Consider the following 22,515-nt stretch of genomic DNA (forward strand, 5'->3'; position numbering starts at 1 on the left):
AGAGGCGTGGTTCTGAGAGGACAGCCAAGTACACCCTCCTGGAACGAGAGATCTTCGATGTAGCTGTCTTTTTCGGCAACGACATGGTTAGGAAGCGATGCCTAGGGCAGCCCATGGATAAGTTCTTATATTTGATTCAATCAGGATGTTGGTCTCGATCCCCCCCCATCCACACAATTGATGTGGGGGGTGGCTTCCCACTGTGCCTTTTGTATTTCTGACAGCAACAAGACTTCCCCCATCATTAGAATACACTGATCAGCGCTGCCGGCTTTAGCCGCGAGTGCTGAGTGAGCAGGAAAAATCCTACAGGGTGGTTGTACAATTCAATTGGACCGACTTGCCTATACATGGATCGAAATTTCATTTCCATGGACAACGGGTGTTTTCCCAAGTCTCCTGAAGAAAAGCAGCATCAGAAACTAACAGCCAAGTGCTTGACGTGCCTAAAAGCATTTCCAAAAATGCAGCGATCGACTTCAGTACAGCCAGATGCTGTAAAGGCAACTTATCGCCAAAAGGGACACTCAGGCAGTGACATGGACACCCAGAGAAGGCCCCCCGCCCACTGCCAGACATGCAATAGGAAGTCTCCATCTTCACTCAGGCAGTGAAATGGACACCTGAAGAAATCCCCCACCACTGGACAAGGAATAGGAAGTGTCTATCTTGCTCAGGCAGTGACATGGACACCTAAAGAAAGCCCCCACCACTGGACAGGGAATAGGAAGTGTCTGTCTTGCTTAGGCAGTGACATGGACGCCTGAAGAAAGCCCCTCACCACTGGACTGGGAATAGGAAGTGTCGATCTTGCTCAGGCAGTGACATGGACACCCAGAGAAGGCCCCCACTTCCTGTTTAAAGAAGAGGAGAGAAGACAGCACTGGTAAAAAGGGTAAAGCCTCTCACTTCTTGTTGCGCCTTCAGGACAGGAAGTGAAGGGGAATCTTTCCAACAAGACAAAGAAATAAAAAGACCCTTTCTTTAGCTTTCCAAAAACAAAACAAAAACAAATATACAGTATTTGACTATTCATGCACTGTAGGATAACCGCACCTTTTATAAGATTGTCCGTTAACCTCATCGTTCATGTTATGCATATGTATGGTCGGCAAGGAAACTGTGCGTCGTTAGGCTGCCAGGATGCTGGCAGCTGGGCCACATAGCGTCTTTGGTTGCTAGGACACAGGCAACAGGACCATACAGTGCTATTGGTGGCTAGGGTACAGGTGGCTGAGCTGCACAGCATCGTTGGTTACTAACACTCTGGCAGTTAGTCTGCACAGCAATCATTGGTTAGGCAGCAGGTTTCTGGGCACATTAGCATTATTGGTTGCTAGGGTGCAAGCAGCTTTGCTGCATAGCATCGTTGGTTGCTAGGATGTTTCCAGGCTGTACAGTGTTTTTGGACAGTAGGATGCTGGCAGCTGGGCTGCACAACACCATTATACAGGCAACTAGGCTGCGTGGTCTTAATGGCTGTTAGAACCCAGGCAGCTGGCCGCTCAGCATCATTGGTGGCTAGAATGCAGACAGCTGGCCCCACAGCATACATTGGTTGCTAGAACGCAGGCAGCTGGCCGCACAGCATCATTAGTTGTTAGGATGTGAGCAGCTGGCCACACAGCATAATTGGGTTTTAGGACACAGGTGGCTGGGCCGCACAGCAAACATTGATTGCTAAAACTCTGGCAGTTAGTCCGCACAGCAATCATTGTTTGCTAGGCGGCAGGTTTCTGGGCAGTTCAGCATTATTCGGTTGCCAGGATGCAGGTTTCCAGGCAGTACAGTGTTTTTGGTTGCTGGTAGCTTGGGTGCACACCATCACTGGTAGCTGAGCTGCATAACACCATTATACAGGCAGCTGGGCTGCGTGGTGTTAGTGGTTGTTAGGACCCAGACATCTGGCCACTCAGCATCATTGGTTGCTAGGATGTAGGCAGCTTGCCACACAGCATCATTAGTTGCTAGAACGCAGGCAGCTGGCTGCACAGCATAATTTTTTGTTAGAACGTGAGCAGCTGGCCGCACAGCATCATTGGTTTTTAGGATGCGGGCAGATGGCCCCACAGCATCATTGGTTGCTAGGACACAGACAACTTGGTTGCTAGAACACAGGCAGCTGCCCGCACAGCATCATTGGTTGCTAGGAAACAGGCAGCTGGCCGCACAGCATAAATTAGTTGCTAAGACGCTAACGGCTGAGCCACACAGCACCATTGGTTGATAGGACGCAGGCAGCTGGGCCAAAGAGTGTCATTGGTCGATTGATTATCTGTACATCATTATTGGTTTTTATGGTGCAGGTATTCACTATAACAACTAATGAAGGTCTGTAGCCCAGTCACCAGCCTCCAACAGTGTCCTATGCATACAGATCAATGTTACTGAGCTGCAGCGAGTACACTCCGGCCTCAGTGCCGCCCCCCCACCAAGTGCCACCTGAGGTGGTAGCATCACTTTGCCTCATTAGCGACATGCCCCTAGGGCCATGGCATACATGCGCACAAAGAGGAAGACCTGGTGGGGACCTCTTTGCTGTGCAGGGCTAACCAGGGATGCACAGCAGAGATCACTAAATGAAAGAGGAAGGTAAGTATGGGATCTCTGGTGGGCGAGGGGTTTTAGGACAATAAGGGTATAAAGGACCATTGTACAAAAGGCCAAGTAATCCTTTAGGTGACCAAGGTGTGCAAGACCCACATTTCAGCAATAAAGCGCAACGGGCGCCATCCCTCCTGTAACGCGACCACGGAGCGCAAAGTCTGATGGTGAATATTGTATCAATTCACTTGGCGATTCTTCCCAGGCTACATTCCTGCAAAGTGTTTTCTGTTGCTAATGAGGGTAACGTGAGCTCACCCGATGAGCGTTCACACCCGCCTCCTTTCTATGGGGAGAGTGGAGGAGGAGAAGGGTGTGTGAGCAGCAGGCGTTCCCTGTCCATTTAAACAAGTCATCCCCACCCAGGGTGTGCCCGGTTTCTGCTCTCCCCAGATCCTTAAGGAGTCATAGCGTAGAATAAATAGAGTGCACAGAGCAGATCTCTTTGTTGATCACGGCTTTGGTATACCATGGCTGTGTTTCTGTTTCATCGGTGATGCCGTAGACGTCCTTATTTTATTTCTAATGCAGATCTTGGGATCCAGGATCGCCATAGGTTTTTGGCTTTAAATTGGAATGAAACGTCCAAAAATTTGCTAATTGGTAGAGTTGTTTTGGCAAAAGAGCCTCTTCTGACAAAGCATGCATTTACCTGTCTCGAGTGGCAGGATGATATAACGACATTGCACATACAAAAAAAGTTACGTTATCATTGGTCTTCAAAGAAAGGAGACGTTGGACCAGGAGAAGTTTACAGTGGTGGATGGAACAAGTGTGGACCACACATCGCTGGAAGAGGTCCAACGAGGGGGTAAGTCTGCTACAATGTGCTGTACGTTCCTCTCCAATAAAAGTTTTATTTTTTTAGTTGTTGTTTAGTTTTGAGTGGCGAGGGATTAGAACCCCTGTCAGGTCTTTATTGCTCATAATGGAAAGTGGAAAGTTAGCTCTGGACCCATTGGACTTATCTTAATGGTATTGGTATCCATAAAATGTTGTTGATGTAGGTCAATGTTTCCGAAATTCATTACTAAAGTACCCCCAATAGGTCATGTTTTGGAAATGTCCCTTAGGTAAGATAGTCGCCATAAGTACATAAGCCAATTAGGATAGCTCTTAGATAGGATAACCGCCATAAGTAGCAAGCCAACCAGGATATCCCTTAAATAAGATAGCTGCCCTAAGTACCAAGCCAACTAGGATAGCCCTTAAATAAGATAGATGCCATAAGTACCAGGCCAATTAGGATAACCCTTAGATAAGATCGCCACCATAAGTGCCAAGCCACTTAGACGCTTAGGATAGCCCTTAGATGAGATAGCTGCCGTAAGTACCAAGCCAACTAAGAGGCGAAAGGGGACATTGGGCCAGAAGAAGATTGTGGTGGTGGAGGGAACAAATGTGGACATTGTCTACCATAATGTACATTAAAGTATATCTAAAGGCATTTTTTTTTTTGAGATTTGGCTAGAGTGGTGTGGGATTAAAACCCCTGGCAGATCTTTATTGCTAATTAAGGAAAGTGGAAAGATGGCTCTAGACCCATTGGATCTATCTTATTGGTATTGATATCCATGCCACGATGTTGCTGTAGGTCAATGTTTCCCATATTCATTCCTCAAGTACCTCCAACAGATCATATTTTGGGAATGTCCCTTAGGTAAGATAGGGATTCCGCTCTTTTTTTTTTTTTCTTACCTGTGTTACAGGTGGGCGACTGCTACCTTCGCTTAGCATCCACGTCCGGCGTTTTTTTGACCCCCGGCGCGACGATTCTTTTCCTCGGGATGACTTTTAAAAAAGTGCTCTGGCGTTTTCCATTTTAAGTGTGGGCGTCTGAAGCCCACAGGCATTTACTTCCTGTGTATCGATGACGCTCGGCTCCCAGCATGCTCCGCTCCATCTCGCACATGCTCAGTGTGCAATAGTGGTAATGGCAGATACAGCTGCCTGCCCACTTTAAAAATGGCAAATTCAGACACGCCCTCGTCACGTGACCGGCGTCCTAACGAATTCTCGCGAGATTTCGCAATTTCATTGTCTCCCCCCCCCCCCCCCCATGGATTCTTGGGAAATAGCTTAGAAATTTCCCAGGGACCATTGCGAGGACGATAACCACGCCTACTCCCACGGGAGGACAACCCGGAAGTCAGCAGAAACATCTGAAATAAAAGGTAAGTAAAGAATAATTTTTTTTTTCAGGGTTCATTTAGGTAAGTATTCAATCTGGTGATTTTAATAAGATGAAGTTTCATTTTTAGGTACCAAACCGCTATAAGTACCAAGCCAACTAGGATAGCTCTTGGATAAGATAGCCGCCATAAGTACCAAGCTAACTAGAGGGGGAAAGGAGATGTTGGGCCAGGAGAAGATTACAGTGGTGGATGAAACAAGTGTGGACCTCACATTGCTGGAAGAGGGTCAACAAGGGGGTAAGTCTGCCATAATGTGCTGTACGTTCCTCCCCATTAAAACGTATTTTTTCGTTTTGGATAGCGTGGCGAGGGATTAGAACCCCTGTCAGGTCTTTATTGCCAATTAAGAAAAGTTAGCTCTGGACCCGTTGGACTTATCTTAATGGTATTGGTATCCAAGAAAGTTTGATGTAGGTCAATGTTTCCCCATATTAATTCCTAAAGTACCCCCAATAGGTCATATTTTGGAAATGTCCCTTAGGTAAGATAGTTTCCATAAGTACCAAGCCAACTAGGATAGCCCTTAGATAAGATAGCTCCAACCTCATTCACCAAGTGACCCCAAAAGGCCATGTTTTGGGAATTTCCCTAGATAAAATAGCCACCATTAGTACCATGCCAATGGTAGGAAGATGATCCCAATGGTGGAGGGAACAAGTGTGGACCTCACATCGCTGGAGGAGGCCCAACAAGGGGGTGAGTCTGCCATAATGTGCTGTACATTCTTGCACATGAAAGTTAACTAAAGGCAATTTGGTAACAAGCCATTGACGATGATTTAAAACAGCTGTCCAAAAATCGGAAACATGACCTGTTGTGGGTACTTGCGCTATTGAGGTTGGGAACCAATGATGAAGGTGATATGGTTCCCAGGCAGGCGGCTTCTAAACACCCCCAGAGAATCTCCTTGGTTTCTTTGGATTGTAGTGTAATGTCAATTGAAGTGCTACGCCACTGCTAAAAGGTCCAGATGTGACTTTGGTAATGGTCAAAGTGGACAATAGAAAGGATGCCCAACATGTTTTGAGGGTTCAAAAGCTCCCAAACCAGCTTCTGAGCAGACTTGTGTAGACAATTACACAAGGAAGGTCCAGTTACCATCTTGCACAGGTTTTCTCAAACCTTTTACATCAGAGGAACCCTTAAGATAATTTTCGGATCTTGGGGAACCGTTGCTAAATTCATTGGAGGTCAGTGGGAAGAATGCCCCCTTATAGTGGTGGTCATTGAGAAAAATGCCCCCTTATGGGGGTCATCATTGAGAAGAATGTCTCCCTTATAGTGGTGGTCGTTGAGAAGAATGTTGCCCTGATAGTGGTGGTCTATGAGAAGAATGTCCCCCTGATAGTGGTGGTCATTGAGAAGAATGTCCCCCTGATAGTGGTGGTCATTGAGAAGAATGTCCCCCTGATAGTGGTGGTCATTGAGAAGAATGTCCCCCTGATAGTGGTGGTCATTGAGAAGAATGTCCCCCTGATAGTGGTGGTCATTGAGAAGAATGTCCCCCTGATAGTGGTGGTCATTGAGAAGAATGTCCCCCTGATAGTGGTGGTCATTGAGAAGAATGTCCCCCTGATAGTGGTGGTCATTGAGAAGAATGCCCCCCTGATAGTGGTGGTCTATGAGAATAAAGTCCCTCTGATAGTGGTGGTCTATGAAAAGAATGCCCCCCTAAAAGTGGTGGTCATTGGGAAGAATGTCCCCCTGATAGTGTTGGTCATTGAGAAGAATGTCTGCTTTATGGTGAGGGTCTTCGAGAAGAACGTCCCCTTTATGGTGGTGGTCAGAATGCTACCCTTACAGACCGCTAAAAAGATCATTGGGGTGATATGCCACTGGTCCTGCCAAGCAGCGTTGGACCCAAAGCTTTGGTGGCACCATTAGGTGGGAGGTAATTAGCCACAGTTTAAGGAACCCCAATCAACCTCTAGAAGAACCCCAAGATTGCACAGTACCCTGATTGAGAAAGGCTGATCTACTGCCCTGACGAAGAGGGTGTTTTTTGATTCCCGAAATGCGTCAGCACTCTTTTGAAAGTTTCCTTTCTGGAATAAAGTGGACCTTTTTAAAAGTGGTGTGGCCCTTCAGTGCCCCCTTTTGCAACATTGCACGTTTTTTATTGCTGTCTGGGTTAGGGAGGTTCACTCTCTAATAATCCTGATTGACAATGTTACCAGGAATGAGAGTTGAGGGTAACTCGAAAATTTTGAGTAGTCACCAGAACAGGAATAGAGGGGAAATGTTCCAATGGGGGAACACTAAGAGGAGATATTGTCTACATTGGAAAGGGAGTCTCCCACTTCCTGTTGAGTCTACAAGACAGGAAGTGATAGAAATCTCCCTAATGAGACACAGATGAAAAAAATAAGGTGTTTTTTTACCCTTACCTACTCAATCGGAAATGTGAAGGGAAAAAAAAGTTTTGGCCTTGGACTTTAAGACTGTGGAGACCTACTGTAACTTTAGTTATGCTCTAAAGCTGAACTTGACATATGGTTTGCTGAAGCTCCTTGAAACATCAATAATTACTGTGGTAGTTTCCCATATCCATTTTTTTTTCCTTTTTTATAAAAAATTTTTTCCATCTCATTGCTGCTGGTTTTCTCCAGCCTCCTTGCGCTACTTCTCGTCTACATGAACCCCAGAGATGGCTGTACATTATTTCTTAGGGCTGGCTTTCTGACGGTAACAACAGTGACAACCGTGGACCATGCCTGCTCAATGTGTGTCGGCAGGACTGCTTGTAGGCTTCGCCAAGGAAGCATGTGAAAGGGTGACAACGCAGATCTCCTGCAGCCACTTCCTGTCTGCATGCAGACCAGCGATGGCTGCATAAAATATCTCAGGGTGGGTTTGCTCATCGTGACCGCACTGGACCGTGCCTGTGCAGCGCGAGCCAGCGCGGCTGCTTGTAGTCCCCACCAGGGGTGCAAGTAACAGGGTGACAATGTGGGTCTCCTGCAGCTTCTTTGCAGCCACTTCCTGCCTGCATTCACTTCAGTGTTGGCTGCATGACATTTCTCAGGGCGGGTTTGCTGATGTCGACAATAGTGGGCCATGCCTGTGCAACATGAGCAGGGGCCGCTGATAAGGCAGTACAGCCAGCCCTCCTGTACTGGTCCGGGCCTCGTCAGTTCAAAAGGGGGGGCCTGGACACCTGCCGAGAAAGAGGACCAGCTGTACTGCCTAACTGCCAACTCCTGTGCAACATGGATCAGCAGAGGCTGCTAAAGGCAGTTCAGGCAGCCCTCCTGTACTGGGTCCAGGTCTCATCATTTCAAAGGGGGGTCCGGGCACTTGTTGATCAGGAGGGCCAGCTGTACTGACTAACTGCCAACTACTGTGCAACATGGATCAGCAGGGGCCTCTCATAAGGCAGTACAACCAGCCTTCTTGTACTGGGTCCGGACCTCACTAGTTAAAAATGGGGTCCCGGGCACCTGCTGAGAAGGAGGGTCAGCTGTACTGCCTAACTGACAACTCTTGTGCAATATGTGTGGGCAGGGGCCTCTGATATGGTAGTACGGCCAGCCCTCCTTTACTGGGTCCAGGCCTTACAATTCAATAGGGGGCCCGGCCCCCTTTCTCTCACCCATATCCTCCTGCTGTCTGGTCCCCTTGTGTGCCCTCCCCCCTGCCCTCCAGCGCTGCCGACTTCCCTCCTCCCCTCTCCTGCCGAAAGCTGCTGTGGGCACACGAGGGGACCCCTGTTTTAAAAAAAAAAAAAAAAATGTCAGCATTTGGATCGCTCTTCAGAGCGCATTTGACAGTGTGAGGAAGCACATTGCCTCCTCGCCGCCTGCTTTAACCCCACTTTGCATGGGGTTTCGGAGTGCTTACATAGCAGTGCTCTTCACAAAGGGGTCGTGTTCAATGGGGGGTATAATTTTTGCTATGGGCGCATGGCATTTTGGCGAAAATATTTAATATTTTTGGAGGGGGGGGGGGGTCTGTCAGGTAGGCTGTACGGGGCCCCCATGATTTATAACAGCAGCCCTGTGTGTCAGCACAGCTGCTTGTAGTGTCCATTAGCGGTGCATGTAACAGGGGGACAATGCAGGTCTCCTACAGCCTCTTTGCAGCCACTTCCCATCCAGCGATGGATGCATGGTATTTCTAAGGGCGAGTGTCCTGATGGAAAGTTCCTATGCCCTCTGTAGCCTTTTTCTCAGGCGTTATCAGCCCTGATCCGTTCTGTGAACTACAGAACACTTCGCCCCAATGTTTAGTAGAGGGGGAGGTGTATTGTAGTTCGAACACCCTTCCCATCCTAGGGTGACAATGCTGCTGCTCCACAGATACAAGGCAATGGACACACGCTGCCACCCTAGGACAGAAGTGCGTTTACTGCTGGGATCACCTGGAGGGTAGAAAGGTAAAACATTCTGGGGGGGGGGGGGAGAAGAAAACTAAAGCAGCCACCACATCCAAAGAAGCTGAAATATATTATGGAGCCGACTTTATAAAAAATGTCACTGTGCAAGTGCCTGAGAATTCACCACATAGCAGTCACAAACCACTCCCATTGTATTTTCTTATGACTGACCGCTCCATCTAGTGGCCATAATGTGGTATTTCTTCTGATGGAGATATTGAAAGAAAATACCACAATATGGCCACTAGATGGAGCTGATAGTCATAGAAAATATCCGGTTTGTGCTGAAAACTGCACTGGACTGACTGGATCAGTCACTGGTCAGGGGTGGGAGATCGTGTGGGCAAAGATGAAAAAATCTCTTACAGTGGGGGGGGGATTGGGATGCTACCTGTCCGATACGGCCTTATGATCTTTTCAGGGAGAAGAAAGAGCGTCCGGTGTCCAGAAAACTGCAACTTTTGATGCATGGGTAATAACATTTTTAAAAGCGTAAACATGAACATTGAGCGTTTCGCTGGCTTACTTATTAGCCCTGAAGAAGGGGGATCCATTCCCCGAAACGCATTGGTTTGATATATATACACCACTAGTTGCTGTTTGGACACTGAGCACTCCTTCTTTTCTACCCAAGTCATAGGAAATAGACATATTAGACACATTACGGGGGTTATTCGTGGCGGCTGTGCAAATGCCCCCCCTCCCCCAGCCACTGGGGACACAAACGGCGAGCCCTGCATAGGCTATGAGTTGCTGGGCTCAATCGGTTCCATCTAGTGGCCAAAATGTGGTATTTTCCTGATGGAGATCTTTCAAGATAATACCACATTATGGCCACTAGGTGGAGCAGACAATCACAGAAATTTTAATATATTAACCACTTGCCTCCCAATTCTATTCTGACGCTTCTCTCCTACATGTTAAAAAAAAAAATGAATTTATTTTTTATTTTTTTGCTAGAAAATTACTCAGAACCCCCAAACATTATATATATGTTATTTTTAGTAGGGACCCTAGGGAATAAAATGGCGGTCCTTGCAACTTTTTAATGTTGCACTGTATTTGTGCAGCAATTTTTCAAACGCTTTTTTTTTTTGGGGGGGGGGAAACGTGGGGAAAAAAACCTGTTTCATAAATAAAAAAAAAATACTAGTTAGCCCGATTTATTTATTTATTTTTTGAAAAATGTGAAAGATGTTAGTGTCTGGGGACGGAAGGAAAGCCTTGCATAGGGTATGAGTTGCTGGGGGGACATCGGCTCCATCTAGTGGCCATAATGTGGTATTTTCTTAAAAAAATCTCCATACTTTTAGCCATTAGATGGCGCCAGCAGTCAGAAAATAGACATACGGTATTAGCCACATCGTGGGGAATTTTTGGCGATGGCTGTACGAATGCCCCCCAGCCACTGGGGACAAAATCAAATCATATGTTATGAGATGCAGCAATATGTTCACTGCTTGTAATTGGGTTAACCACTTCAGCTACAAAAGGTTTACCCCCCCTTAATGACCAGGCCATTTTTTTGCGATACGGCACTGCGTTATTTTAACATACAATTGGGTGGCACAGTGGTGTAGTGGTTAGCACTCTCACCTAGCAGCAAAAAGGGTCGCTGGTTCGAATCCCAGCCACGACACTACCTGCTTGGAGTTTGCATGTTCTCCTTGTGCCTGCGTGGGTTTCCTCTGGGTACTCTGGTTTCCTTCCCACACTCCAAAAACATGCAGGTAGGTTAATTGGCTTCTGTCCAAAATTGGCCTTAGTATATGAATGGGAACCTTAGATTGTGGGCTCCTTGGGGGTAGGGACCAATGTGAGTGTGCAATGTACGGGGATAGGGGTAGACGCTCAATCAGATTGAACAATTTTTTTTACGTCCTGCAATAACACATATCAAATAAAAAAAAATGTAAAAAATCGAATTTCTTCATTAGATTAGGTCAATATGTATTCTGCTACATATTTTTGGTAAAAAAAAACCCCAATAGGCGTATATTGATTTATAGCGTCAAGCATAGGTGTGCACCCCAAAGCTCAAACACACATGCGCGGGTGTATGTGTGTGTGTGTATATATGTATATATATGTGTGTGTGTGTGTGTGTGTGTATATATATGTATGTATATATATATATATATATATATATATATATAAATATTTTTTATAATAATGTGAAAAAAAATCTAAGAAATCTGAGCAAATGTTTATTAAAAAAAAAAACACATTTTTCTAATTTACGACTTGCGATCATAACGAATGACCCAAAAAATGAAAAAAAAAAACAAGCATATAACATATAACAAATATATATACTGACACTGTCATTAGGGCAGTGGACGGTGTCTTTTTTATTTTTTATTTCTATTGTTTTATTTTCTATTATTTTTTACAATTTAAATTTTTATTATTTTGTACAATTCTATTAAATTTTTGTCATTTTTTTTTTATTAAATAATTTTTATATTTTTATTAGCCCCCTTAGGGGTCTTTGGTGAAATATCAGTGGTCTAAACAGGGGAAATCTGCACCACACTGGGTGATTAGTGTGTGCCCAGGCACACCTGTCACACCCTGTGCTCATGCCTATGGCATCTACAAACCATGGGATATTTTTGTGCCATTTTTTTTTTTTTTACTAGTAATGGCAGCAATCAGCGACCTATAGTGGGACTGCCATATTGCAGTTGACAAATCAGACACTTTTTTGACACTTTTTTGGGGACCAGTGAGACTAATACAGTGATCAGTGCTAAAAAAAATAGGCACTGTCACTGTACTAATGACACAGGGGCAAATCGCTGATCAATGCCATTATTGGTAAAAAAAAAAATGAATTAATAAAAATGTCATAAATCTATCCTCTATTTTTTAGACGCTATAACTTTTGTGCAAACCAATCAATATACGCTTATTGCGATTTATTTATTTTTTTCTTAATTTTTTTTTTTTTTACCAAATATATGCAGAATACGACATGTTGGTCGAAACTGATGGTTGGTTGAAACTGATGAATACTTTTTTTTTTTTTTTTTGGGGATATTTATTATAGCAAAAAGTAGAAAATATATATTTTTTTTCTAAATTGTTGCTCTTTTTATGTTTATAGCACAAAAAATAAAAACCGCAGAGGTGATCAAATACCACCAAAAGACTGGGGGAAAAAAAGGACGTCAATTTTGTTTCGGTACAAAAAACATTTTAAAGACATTTTATTTGAGTACAGCGTCGCACAACCGTGCAATTGGCAGTGCCATATCGCAAAAAATGGCCTGGTCATTAAGGGGGAAATCTTCCCAGGGCTGAAGTGGTTAAATATACGCTTTACCAGCTCACAATCTAATTGCTCTGTCTCCCCTCTCTTCAGGCCTACATCGCTTCACCAATAATGTCATCGCATTGCAAGATCGGCGCCGAGGCTTCCGCTTCCGCTCTCCTCGCCGACATCAAGATGGAGCCGCCCGAGCAGCTCCTGGACAGCGACAGCAGTTTGCAGCAGTCGGAACCCGTCGACTTATCTCTTCACAAGCCCAAGAACTTGATCCGGCAATCCCAGAGCCCCCTTCCCTCCACGTCGGTGAGCACGCCCCCTCCGGTGATCTCCCTGTCTGGCCTCGGATCAGCCATCCCAGCCGTACTTTCCCCGGGTTCCATCTTGGCTACCACGCAGGGCAGTAGTGGACAGCGGATCCTGCATGTCATTCACACCATCCCCTCCGTCAATTTACCGAGTAAAATGGGCAGCCTGCAGACCATCCCTGTCGTGGTGCAGTCGCTTCCTGTGGTGTACACGACGTTGCCTACAGATGGCGTCACAGCACATGTCACCGTGCCGCTATTAGGAGCAGATGGGAAAACTACAGGTGAGAATGTACTTTTACTGTGTTGTGTTCTCTTGGGAGGGACTATAGCTTATAGTGGATCTTTAGTAACTCCACACCGCTCAACCGTGACCTGTAGGAGAGCTGGGAGAACCGAGTCCAGGCTTCTGTGTCTCCACACTTGTGCAGCTACAAACATACGTAATCGGATAGCGGGCAACTTGGTATCATCCAAATTGGGGTAACTTTTATTGGCTACATAGTAACATTTTTCAACGTGTTTCATCAGTCAGGTCATTGGCGTTTCGTCAGTCAGGTCATTGGCATTTTGTCAGTCAGGCCATACACGTTTCGTCAGTCAAGCCATAATCATAGTATCCAGCATAGTTTTAATAACTTCCCATTCTGAACATGTCACAGTATTCAGCAACTGTATCATTTTTTTTAAATGCTCCACCTTTCATCATTAAAAAGCCATCCTTGAGTTCTAGCCCAGTGACTTTTCCTAGGCTAGGATGACGTAATCAATCTGCATGCAGGAGGGGACATTTTCTCATTCTCCCCGTCCCCAGACTGATGTCATCTGCTGTAGGCAGGAGGAAGTATTTCCCCAGTCTTCCCTTCCCCAGTAATCAGACTGAAACATTGCAACTTTGCCTAGGCTCAGATGATGTCATCAGTCTGTTGTAAGCAGAAAGAAGCATTTCCTCCATCTCCCCTCCCCCAGTAATCAGACTGCAACATTGTAATTTTGCCAAGCTCAGATGATGTCATCAGTGTGCTGCATGCAGGAGGGAGCATTTCCCTTCACCCCTCCCCCAGTGTTCAGACTGCGACATTGTAAGTTTTCCGCAGCTCAGATGATGTCCTCAGTCTGCTGCAGACAGGAGGGAGCATTTCCTCAGTCTTCCCATCCTGAGTAATTAGACTGCAACATTGTAACTATGCCTAGGCGGATATGTCATCAGTGTGCTGCAGGCAGGAAGGAGGATTTCCTCTCTCCCCTAACCTCCAGTGTTCAGACTGCAACATTGTAACTTTGCCTAGGCTCAGTGGATGTCCTCAGTCTTCTGCAGGCAGAAGGAAGCATTTTCACAGTCTCCTCTGCCCCCAGTAATCGGACTGCGACATTTTAACTTTGCCTAGGCTCAGATGATGTCATCAGTCTGCTGTAAGCCGGAGGAAGCATTTTCCCAGTCTCCCCTCCCCCCAGTAATCAGACTGCAACATTGTAACTTTGCCTGATTTCTAAAGGTGGCAATGGTGGACCATGCCTGGTGGTAGGGGTACAATTGGGAGATGGGGTCTCCCCAGTTAAAGGGTCTGCTTCCATTTGTATTAGTATGAGCACTGGACGTTCCTGTCCCGTCCCCACATAGATGCTTTTTCAACACTTTTGCGTTTCCATTCTGCTGCATGTGGGGGGAGGTTTTTCTCAAAGTATGAGGACTCCCCTCCGTATGACTGAAATCAGATGTTTCCAGTGAAGGGGATTGTTAATACTGCTAACGACATTTTGTGCACTTCCAACCTTGTTTGTTGAAGGCTCTTTTCTGTTTCAGAATGACTGTGCCTCTGTGTACAAAGCCAGTCACCCCAAGGATGTTCAGTGGGGTTGAGGACTGGTACTGATGTTGGATGACAAGACCAGACACACAACGGGCCTTCCAATTCATCCCAACGGTCTTCAGTAGGGTTGAGGTCAGGGCTCTGTACAGGAAACTCAGGTTTCTCCGCACCAAACTCATCAAACACTTGAGTTAGGTACAGAGAAACTTGAGTGTCCTGTACAGAGCCCTGACCTCAACCCTACTGAAAACCGTTGGTCTTGTCATCCAACATCAGTACCAGTCCTCCCATACTGAACATCCTTGGTGTGACCTCAACCCTACTGAAGACCGTTGGGATGAATTGGTAGGCCCATTGTGTGTTTGGTCTTGTCGTCCAACATCAGTACCAGTCCTCAACCCTACTGAACATCCTTGGTGTGAATTGGAATGCCCTTTGTGTAGCAAGTCTTTTAATTTAACATATCTGACCTCAACCCAACTGAACACCTTTTGGATTAATTGGAATGCCTATTGTGTGCCATGCCTTCTCATCCAACATCAGTACCTGGCCTCAACCCTACTGAACATCCTTGGTGTGAATTGGAATGCCCATCGTGTGTCTGGTCTTGTCCTCCAACATCAGTACCAGGCCTCAACCCTACTGAACATCTTTGTTGTGAATTGGAATGCCCTTTGTGTAGCAGGTCTTCTCATTCAACATCAATATCTGACCTCAACCCTACTGAATACCTTTTTTAGGATCAGGTTTTCTCATCCAACATCTGTACCAGACCTCAACCCTACTGACCACCTTTGGGACGAGGTCTTATCCAACATCAGTACCTGACCCTAACCCTACTGAACCCCTTTGGGATCAGGTCTTCCTATCCAATATCAGTACCTGACCTCAACATTACTGAGCATCTTTGGAGTGAATTGGAGTACCCATTGTTGTGGCAGGCCTTACCATCCAACATTAGTGCATGACCTCAACCCTACTGAACATCTTTGGGGTCAGGTCTTCTCATCTACCATCAATACCTGACCTCAACCCTACTGACAATGACCACCTTTGGGATCAGGTCTCCTCATCCAGCATCAGTACGTGGCCTCAACCCTACTGAGCACCTTTTGGGATCCGGTCTTCTCATGCAAAATCAGTATCTGATCTCAACCCTACTTTGGAGTGAGTTGGAATGCCCGTTGTGTGGCAGGTCTTCTTATCCAACATCAGTATCTGACCTCAACCCTACTCAACCTTAAGGATAAATTGTAATGCCCATTGTGTACTTGGTCTTCTCATTCAATATCAGTACCCGACCTCAACCCAACTGAATATCTTTTGGATGCATTGGAATGGCCGCTATGTGCCAGATCTTCCCATCCAACATCAGCGACTCCATAATAATGCCCATGGTTTTGGAACCCTACAGACTAAGCCTGGGATGTTATTAAAGTTCATGTGCGTGTAAAGGTAGGCGTCCTAATACATTTGACAATATAGTATATATGGACTAGTTTTTTATATGCAGATCAAACGTGATCTTCAGCACTGTGCTGTAACAAAAGTGATTAAAGGTGAAAACAAGTATCCACGACTAAAGCCTAACGTCTGAAACGCATTGGCGTTATATATGTTTTTGCAACAAAGGATAACCATTGTTGGATGCCATTCCAAGTGCTGACCCTTTCTCTTGCGAAAACAAAGATTAACCACTTTCTGATGGCATAACATATATATGCAGCAGCAAGGCCATTGGGTTTAATGCTGGTGGGTCTCATGATCATGTGACAGCCAATCACAGGGATCACATGATCAGGAAGTCCTGGCTTTCAAAGCCCCTTAAAATAGCAGAGTTAAAAAAAAAAGTAATTGTTTCTGATCCTTCTTGCATCAATGAATAATAACAAAAGGGTCCAACAGTCAAGAAATACAACACAGACTGGCACTGGGAAGGGCAAGGATGAAAGAGAAAGAAGCAAGGAAAACAAATACATGGATCCTTCAACTAATCCAGCCTAACCTTTCACTGGAAATCCAACCTTGCTCTTTTGAAAATATAATTTTCACAGTCTCTGACCATCTCCTGTATCATGTCCACAGTCTCTAAACAACTCTTGCATAATTTCCACAGTCTATGACCATCTCCTGTATCATGTCTTCAGTCTCTGACCATCGCCTGTATAATGTCTGCAGTCCCTGACCATCTTCTGTATCATGTCCACAGTCTCTGACCATCACCTGTATAATATCCGCAGTCTCTGACCATCTTCTGTATCATGTCCACAGTCTCTAAACAACTCTTGCATAATTTCCACAGTCTATGACCATCTCCTGTATCATGTCTTCAGTCTCTGACCATCGCCTGTATAATGTCTGCAGTCCCTGACCATCTTCTGTATCATGTCCACAGTCTCTGACCATCACCTGTATAATATCCGCAGTCTCTGACCATCTTCTGTATCATGTCCACAGTCTATAAACATCTCTTGCATCATGCCCACTGTCTATGACCAGCTCTTGTATCATTTCCACAGTCTCTGACCATCTCCTGTATAATGTCTGCAGTCTCTGACCATCTCTTGTATAATGTCCAAAGTCTCTGACCATCTTCTGTATCATGTCTACAGTCTCTAAACATCTCTCGAATCATATCCGCTGTCTATGACCATCTCTTGTATCATGTCCACAGTCTCCAACCATCTCCTGTATCATGTCTGCAGTCTCTGACCATCTCCTGTATCATGTCTGCAGTCTCTGACCATCTTCTGTATCATGTCTGCAGTCTCTGACCATCTCCTGTATCATTTCCACAGTCTCTGACCATCTCCTGTATCATGTCCACAGTCTATGACCATCTTATGTATCATGTCCACAGTCTCTGACCATCCCCTGTGTTGGAAGTGAATAAGAAGTAACGTTATATATCTAAAGTTCTACACATTTGTTGGTACAGCCGAACTCAGCCATATTGATGTTTGCATGACACATGTTTAGAATGTGTAGAGGAATGTGGCAGAATCTGCATAGCAAAGGAGTTATCTTTAGCCCACCTGGTGTACACAAAGCTTCAAAGAGATTGATGACGAAGACGGCCCAGGGCACATCAGATGCATACTGGCCACAAAAGCCAAGTATGGCAGGGCAGTCAGTAATATTAGGAGGGCTGTCATGTGAACACTGATTGGTCCAAACCAAATGGGACTGGCAGTAGGGTGTGGTATGGCTGAGGTATGTTTAACAAAAAGGATTGCAACCATGAGGTGGCCCTCTTTATTCCATCAGGAGACCCAGTCATGAGGATCGATAAGTATAAGGCTTATATTGCACTGTGATTGTATGCTATGTATTATTGTAACTTCTACTGATACTTGATGCACGTTTTCTTATTTCCTTGGGAAATAAATGAGATTTAATTGACCTTAGACCGTGTATTGATTTCATAGCCAAGGGTGGTAGCATTGTGGTATTAACAATAACATGTGCTTGGCGTAATAGATTGATAGATTAGCTAAACTATAGGGACTAGCAAAGGAATACATAACTGATAATAGTAGTACTAGATTGAATTGATCGGTTACTTCACCCTGTATCACATCCACAGTCTCTGGCCATCTCTTGTATCATGTCTGCAGTCTCTGACCATCTCCTGTATCATGTCCACAATCACTGACCATTTCCTGTATCATGCCCACAGTCTCTGACCATCTCTTTTATCATACTCATAGTTTTTGACTATACCCCCACACCACGAAAGTTGACCATGTATATTATTTAAAAAAAAATGCTTCTACATATATCATTAAAAAATTGCTCCTATGTATATTATTAAAAAAAAATGCTGTCATGTATATTATTAAAAAAATGCTCCCATGTATATTATATAAAAGAAAAAAAATACTCCCATGTATCTTAAACAAATTTCTCCACAGTATATTGTTTAAAAATTGTTCCCATGTATATTATTTAAAAATCACGAAATAAACAAAAAAACGCTATAGTATATTCCAATATATACAGTTATCCTATAGGGGTAGCCAGCATACCAAAAATGACTTTTGGTGAACCTCTGCCATACAAAATTCAAATTGTGCAGGATTTTGGTACCTGTCGCTAATTCAGTTTAAAGAATTGTTTTTTGTTTTGGATAAAAAGCAGAGGTTTGAAGTCACCAATTTATTGCCTATTGCCGTATATATTTTTTGGGGATATTTATTATAGCAAAAAGTTAAAAAAAGCGTTTTTTTTTTTTCAAAATTGTCGCTTTTTTTTTGTTTATAGCACAAAAAATAAAAACTGCAGGGGTGATAAAATATCACCAAAAGGAAGCTCTATTTGTGGGGGGGAAAAAAAGGACATCAGTTTTGTTTGGGAGCCATGTCGCACGACCACGCAATTGTCAGTTAAAGCGACAGTGTCGAATTGCAAAAAATGCTCTGGTCTTTGGGCAGCCAAATGGCCTGGGGCTTAAGTGGTTAAAAAATAAATTAAAAAAATCCCAATCACTTCCCCAGCATAGTACAGTGTTACCACGATAACACTATATTGCTCTTGTCACAGTGTGTGGAAAAAATTAAGAAAAACTAATAAAAAATTATTTTGTTTTTTTTACATTGAAAATAAATTACTTTTTTTTCCCACATATTGTCAGTGTCAGTCAGTGTCCCTGATGACTGCCACACAAGTTATATGCTGACATTGTATTGCACTGGTGATGGTATGTAAAAAAATAAAAACAAATAAAAAAAAAAAAGAAAGAAACTGTTAAAAAAACTGTTTTTTTTTTTTGTTTTTAATTTCTCCATTTTCCAAAAAAATGTGACATCAAACGACAACGTCAAAAAACTCGCCATTCCTCTTACTAAATACCTTGGACTGTCTACTTTCCAAAAAAGGGTAATGTTTGGGAGGGGGTGTATTTGTACTGTCCCAATATTTTTGGGCCTCAAGAAAGTACATCATTGATCAATTTTTTTTTTTTCAGATATATATCCCATAGACTACAGACTAAATAATAATCACTGATTTAGGGTTATTTTTTTTACCAAAGAAATGTAGCAGAATGCATTTTGGCCTATATTTAAGATGAAAGATTTATTTGCACTACATCCAAAAGGTGCTCTATTGGATGAGATGTGGTGAGTGTGGAGGCCATTGGAGGAAAGTGACCTCATTGTCCAGTGGTGAGATGATTGGAGCTTTGTGACATGGAGCATTATCCTGCTGGAAGGAGATATCAGATGATGGGGACACTGTAGTCATAAAGTGATGGACATGAGGTCTGGTAAGTGTGGAGGCCAATGGCCATTGGAGTCGTGAGATCTGGTGAGTGTGGAGGCCAATGGCCATTGGAGTCATTAGATCTGGTAAGAGTGTTGGGGCCATTGGAGGACAGTGACATCATTGTCCATTGGTGAGATGATTGGAGCTTTGTGGCATGGTGCATTATCCTGCTGGAAGGAGCCATCAGAAGATGGGGACACTGTAGTCATAAAGGGATGGACATGGTCAGCAACAATACTCAGGTAGGCCGTGGTGTTTATACCATGTTCAGTTGGTACTAAGGGGCCCAAAGTGTGCCAAGAAAATATACCCCCACACCATTACACCCCCACCACCAGCCTGAACCGGTGATACAAGGCAGGATGGATCCATGCACCAAATTCTGACCCCACCATCTGAATGTCTCAGCTGAAATCCAGGCTCATCAGACCAGGCAACGTTTTTCCAATCTTCTATTGTCCAATTTTGGTGATCCTGTGCCAATTGTAGCCTAAGTTTCCTGTTCTTAGCTGACAGGAGTGGCACCCGGTGTGGCCTTCTGCTGCTGTAGTCCATCTTCTTAAAGGTTTGATATGTTCAGAGATGGTATTCTGCATACCTTGGGTGTAACAAGAGGTTATTTGAGTTACTGTTGCCTTTCTATCAGCTGGAACCAGTCTGCCCATTCTCCTCTGACCTCAACAAGGCATTTTCCTCCACACAACTGGATATTTTCTCTTTGTCCCACCATTCTCTGTAAACCCAGAGGGATGGTTGTGTGTGAAAATCCCAGATATCCTCAGAACAGCCCGCCTGGCACCAACAACCATACCACGTTCAAAGTCACTTAAATCCCCTTTCTTCCCCCATTCTGATGCTCGGGTTGAACTTCAGGAAGTCGTCTTTACCACGTCTAGATGCCTAAGTGCATTGAGTTGCTGCCATGTGATTGGCTGATTAGCAATTGAACAGGTGTACCTAATAAAACGGCTGGTGAGTGTATGCCTAATGGGCTAAAATAGAGTTTATTGGGTGTGCTGCAATATATATATATATATATATTTACCTTCATATTTGTTGCATAATTATTGAATATTGCTTCACCCGATTCTATAAGACAGGAAATATTTACTCATAAAAAATAAAAAATAAAAATGGCTTTAAGCTGATTTTCTTTTTTTCTTTTTAGGATACAGTCCTACTATAATGGTACAGTCCCTGGACACAGAGGTAGAAGATTCGGAATCCAAGGTGGACAAGTCTCCTTGTTACCGCAGCCATGTAAGCTTATCGCAGAATTCAGGTATGATAAAACTCTGCTGGGCTCTATTTCCTCTCTCCAGTGTTTTTAAAATTAGACGTGAGCCATGAAGGACCTGTAATTGTTCATTGTCATTGGTCATTTTTGTAAATAAAATGTTTTTATTTATTTTTCCCATCTTTTGTTGCATCTCAGTGCTGCAGATCTCCTGGATCCTCTTTGCAGTCACTTCCTCTATACATGCACTCCAGCGATGGCTGCGTTGTATATGATGCACGGAGCAGACTTTAATATTCATCTGAATGGGGTCTTTTGGAAAACATTTTTGTTTTTTTTAAATAAACATTTTGCTCAGATTTTTTTTTTATATATATATATAGGGTGTTTTGGAAAAATATTTCTAATCTAATCATCTAAATCCAAAATGATAATAAAAAAGGCTAAAAAATATTTTTAACAGTTTTATTACTGTTGTGATTGGGATTATAATTATATATATATATATATATATATATACAGTGCCTTGCGAAAGTATTCGGCCCCCTTGCGTTAATACTTTGTAGAGCCACCTTTTGCTGCGATTACAGCTGCAAGTCACTTGGGGTATGTCTCTATCTGTTTTGCACATCGAGAGACTGAAATTCTTGCCCATTCTTCCTTGCAAAACAGCTCGAGCTCAGTGAGGTTGGATGGAGAGCGTTTGTGAACAGCAGTTTTCAGCTCTTTCCACAGATTCTCGATTGGATTCAGGTCTGGACTTTGACTTGGCCATTCTAACACCTGGATACGTTTATTTGTAAACCATTCCTTTGTAGATTTTGCTGTATGTTTGGGATCATTGTCTTGTTGGAAGATAAATCTCCGTCCCAGTTTCAGGTCTTTTGCAGACTCCAACATGTTTTCATCCAGAATGGTCCTGTATTTGGCTGCATCCATCTTCCCCTCAATTTTAACCATCTTCCCTGTCCCTGCTGAAGAAAAGCAGGCCCAAACCATGATGCTGCCACCACCATGTTTGACAGTGGGGATGGTGTGTTGAGGGTGATGAGCTGTGTTGCTTTTACGCCAAACATATAGTTTTGCATTGTGGGCAAAAAGTTTGATTTTGGTTTCATCTGACCAGAGCACCTTCTTCCACATGTTTGGTGTGTCTCCCAGGTGGCTTGTGGCAAACTTTAGACAAGACTTTTTATGGATATCTTTGAGAAATGGCTTTCTTCTTGCCACTCTTCCATAAAGGCCAGATTTGTGCAGTGTACGACTGATTGTTGTCCTATGGACAGACTCTCCCACCTCAGCTGTAGTTCTCTGCAGTTCATCCAGAGTGATTATGGGCCTCTTGGCTGCATCTCTGATCAGTCTTCTCCTTGTCTGAGCTGAAAGTTTAGAGGGACGGCCAGGTCTTGGTAGATTTGCAGTGGTCTGATACTCCTTCCATTTCAAAAT

At 44.0% G+C, this 22,515-nt stretch overlaps 1 protein-coding gene across 2 annotated transcripts in view; it reads left to right on the plus strand.

Annotated features, from left to right (window-relative positions):
* Nucleotides 1–2,984: 2,984 nt before the first annotated feature.
* Nucleotides 2,985–22,515, plus strand: part of LOC143948172 (Krueppel-like factor 8) — a 44,077-nt gene continuing 24,546 nt past the window's right edge. The window contains exons 1-3 of one of the 2 annotated variants that reach the window (XM_077465171.1): nucleotides 2,985–3,415; nucleotides 12,542–13,037; nucleotides 20,998–21,111. In XM_077465171.1, the coding sequence (XP_077321297.1) occupies nucleotides 3,368–3,415; nucleotides 12,542–13,037; nucleotides 20,998–21,111 (658 nt within the window). In that variant the 5' untranslated portion in view covers nucleotides 2,985–3,367. Of the gene's footprint in view, nucleotides 3,416–4,887; nucleotides 5,037–12,541; nucleotides 13,038–20,997; nucleotides 21,112–22,515 lie in introns of those variants that run through there. The other variant, XM_077465172.1, reaches the window with a different exon arrangement.

This window comes from Lithobates pipiens, unplaced genomic scaffold (genome assembly GCF_037356315.1).
Source record: "Lithobates pipiens isolate NorthernLeopardFrog02 unplaced genomic scaffold, aLitPip1_a1.2 Scaffold_1, whole genome shotgun sequence".
NCBI lineage: Eukaryota > Metazoa > Chordata > Amphibia > Anura > Ranidae > Lithobates > Lithobates pipiens.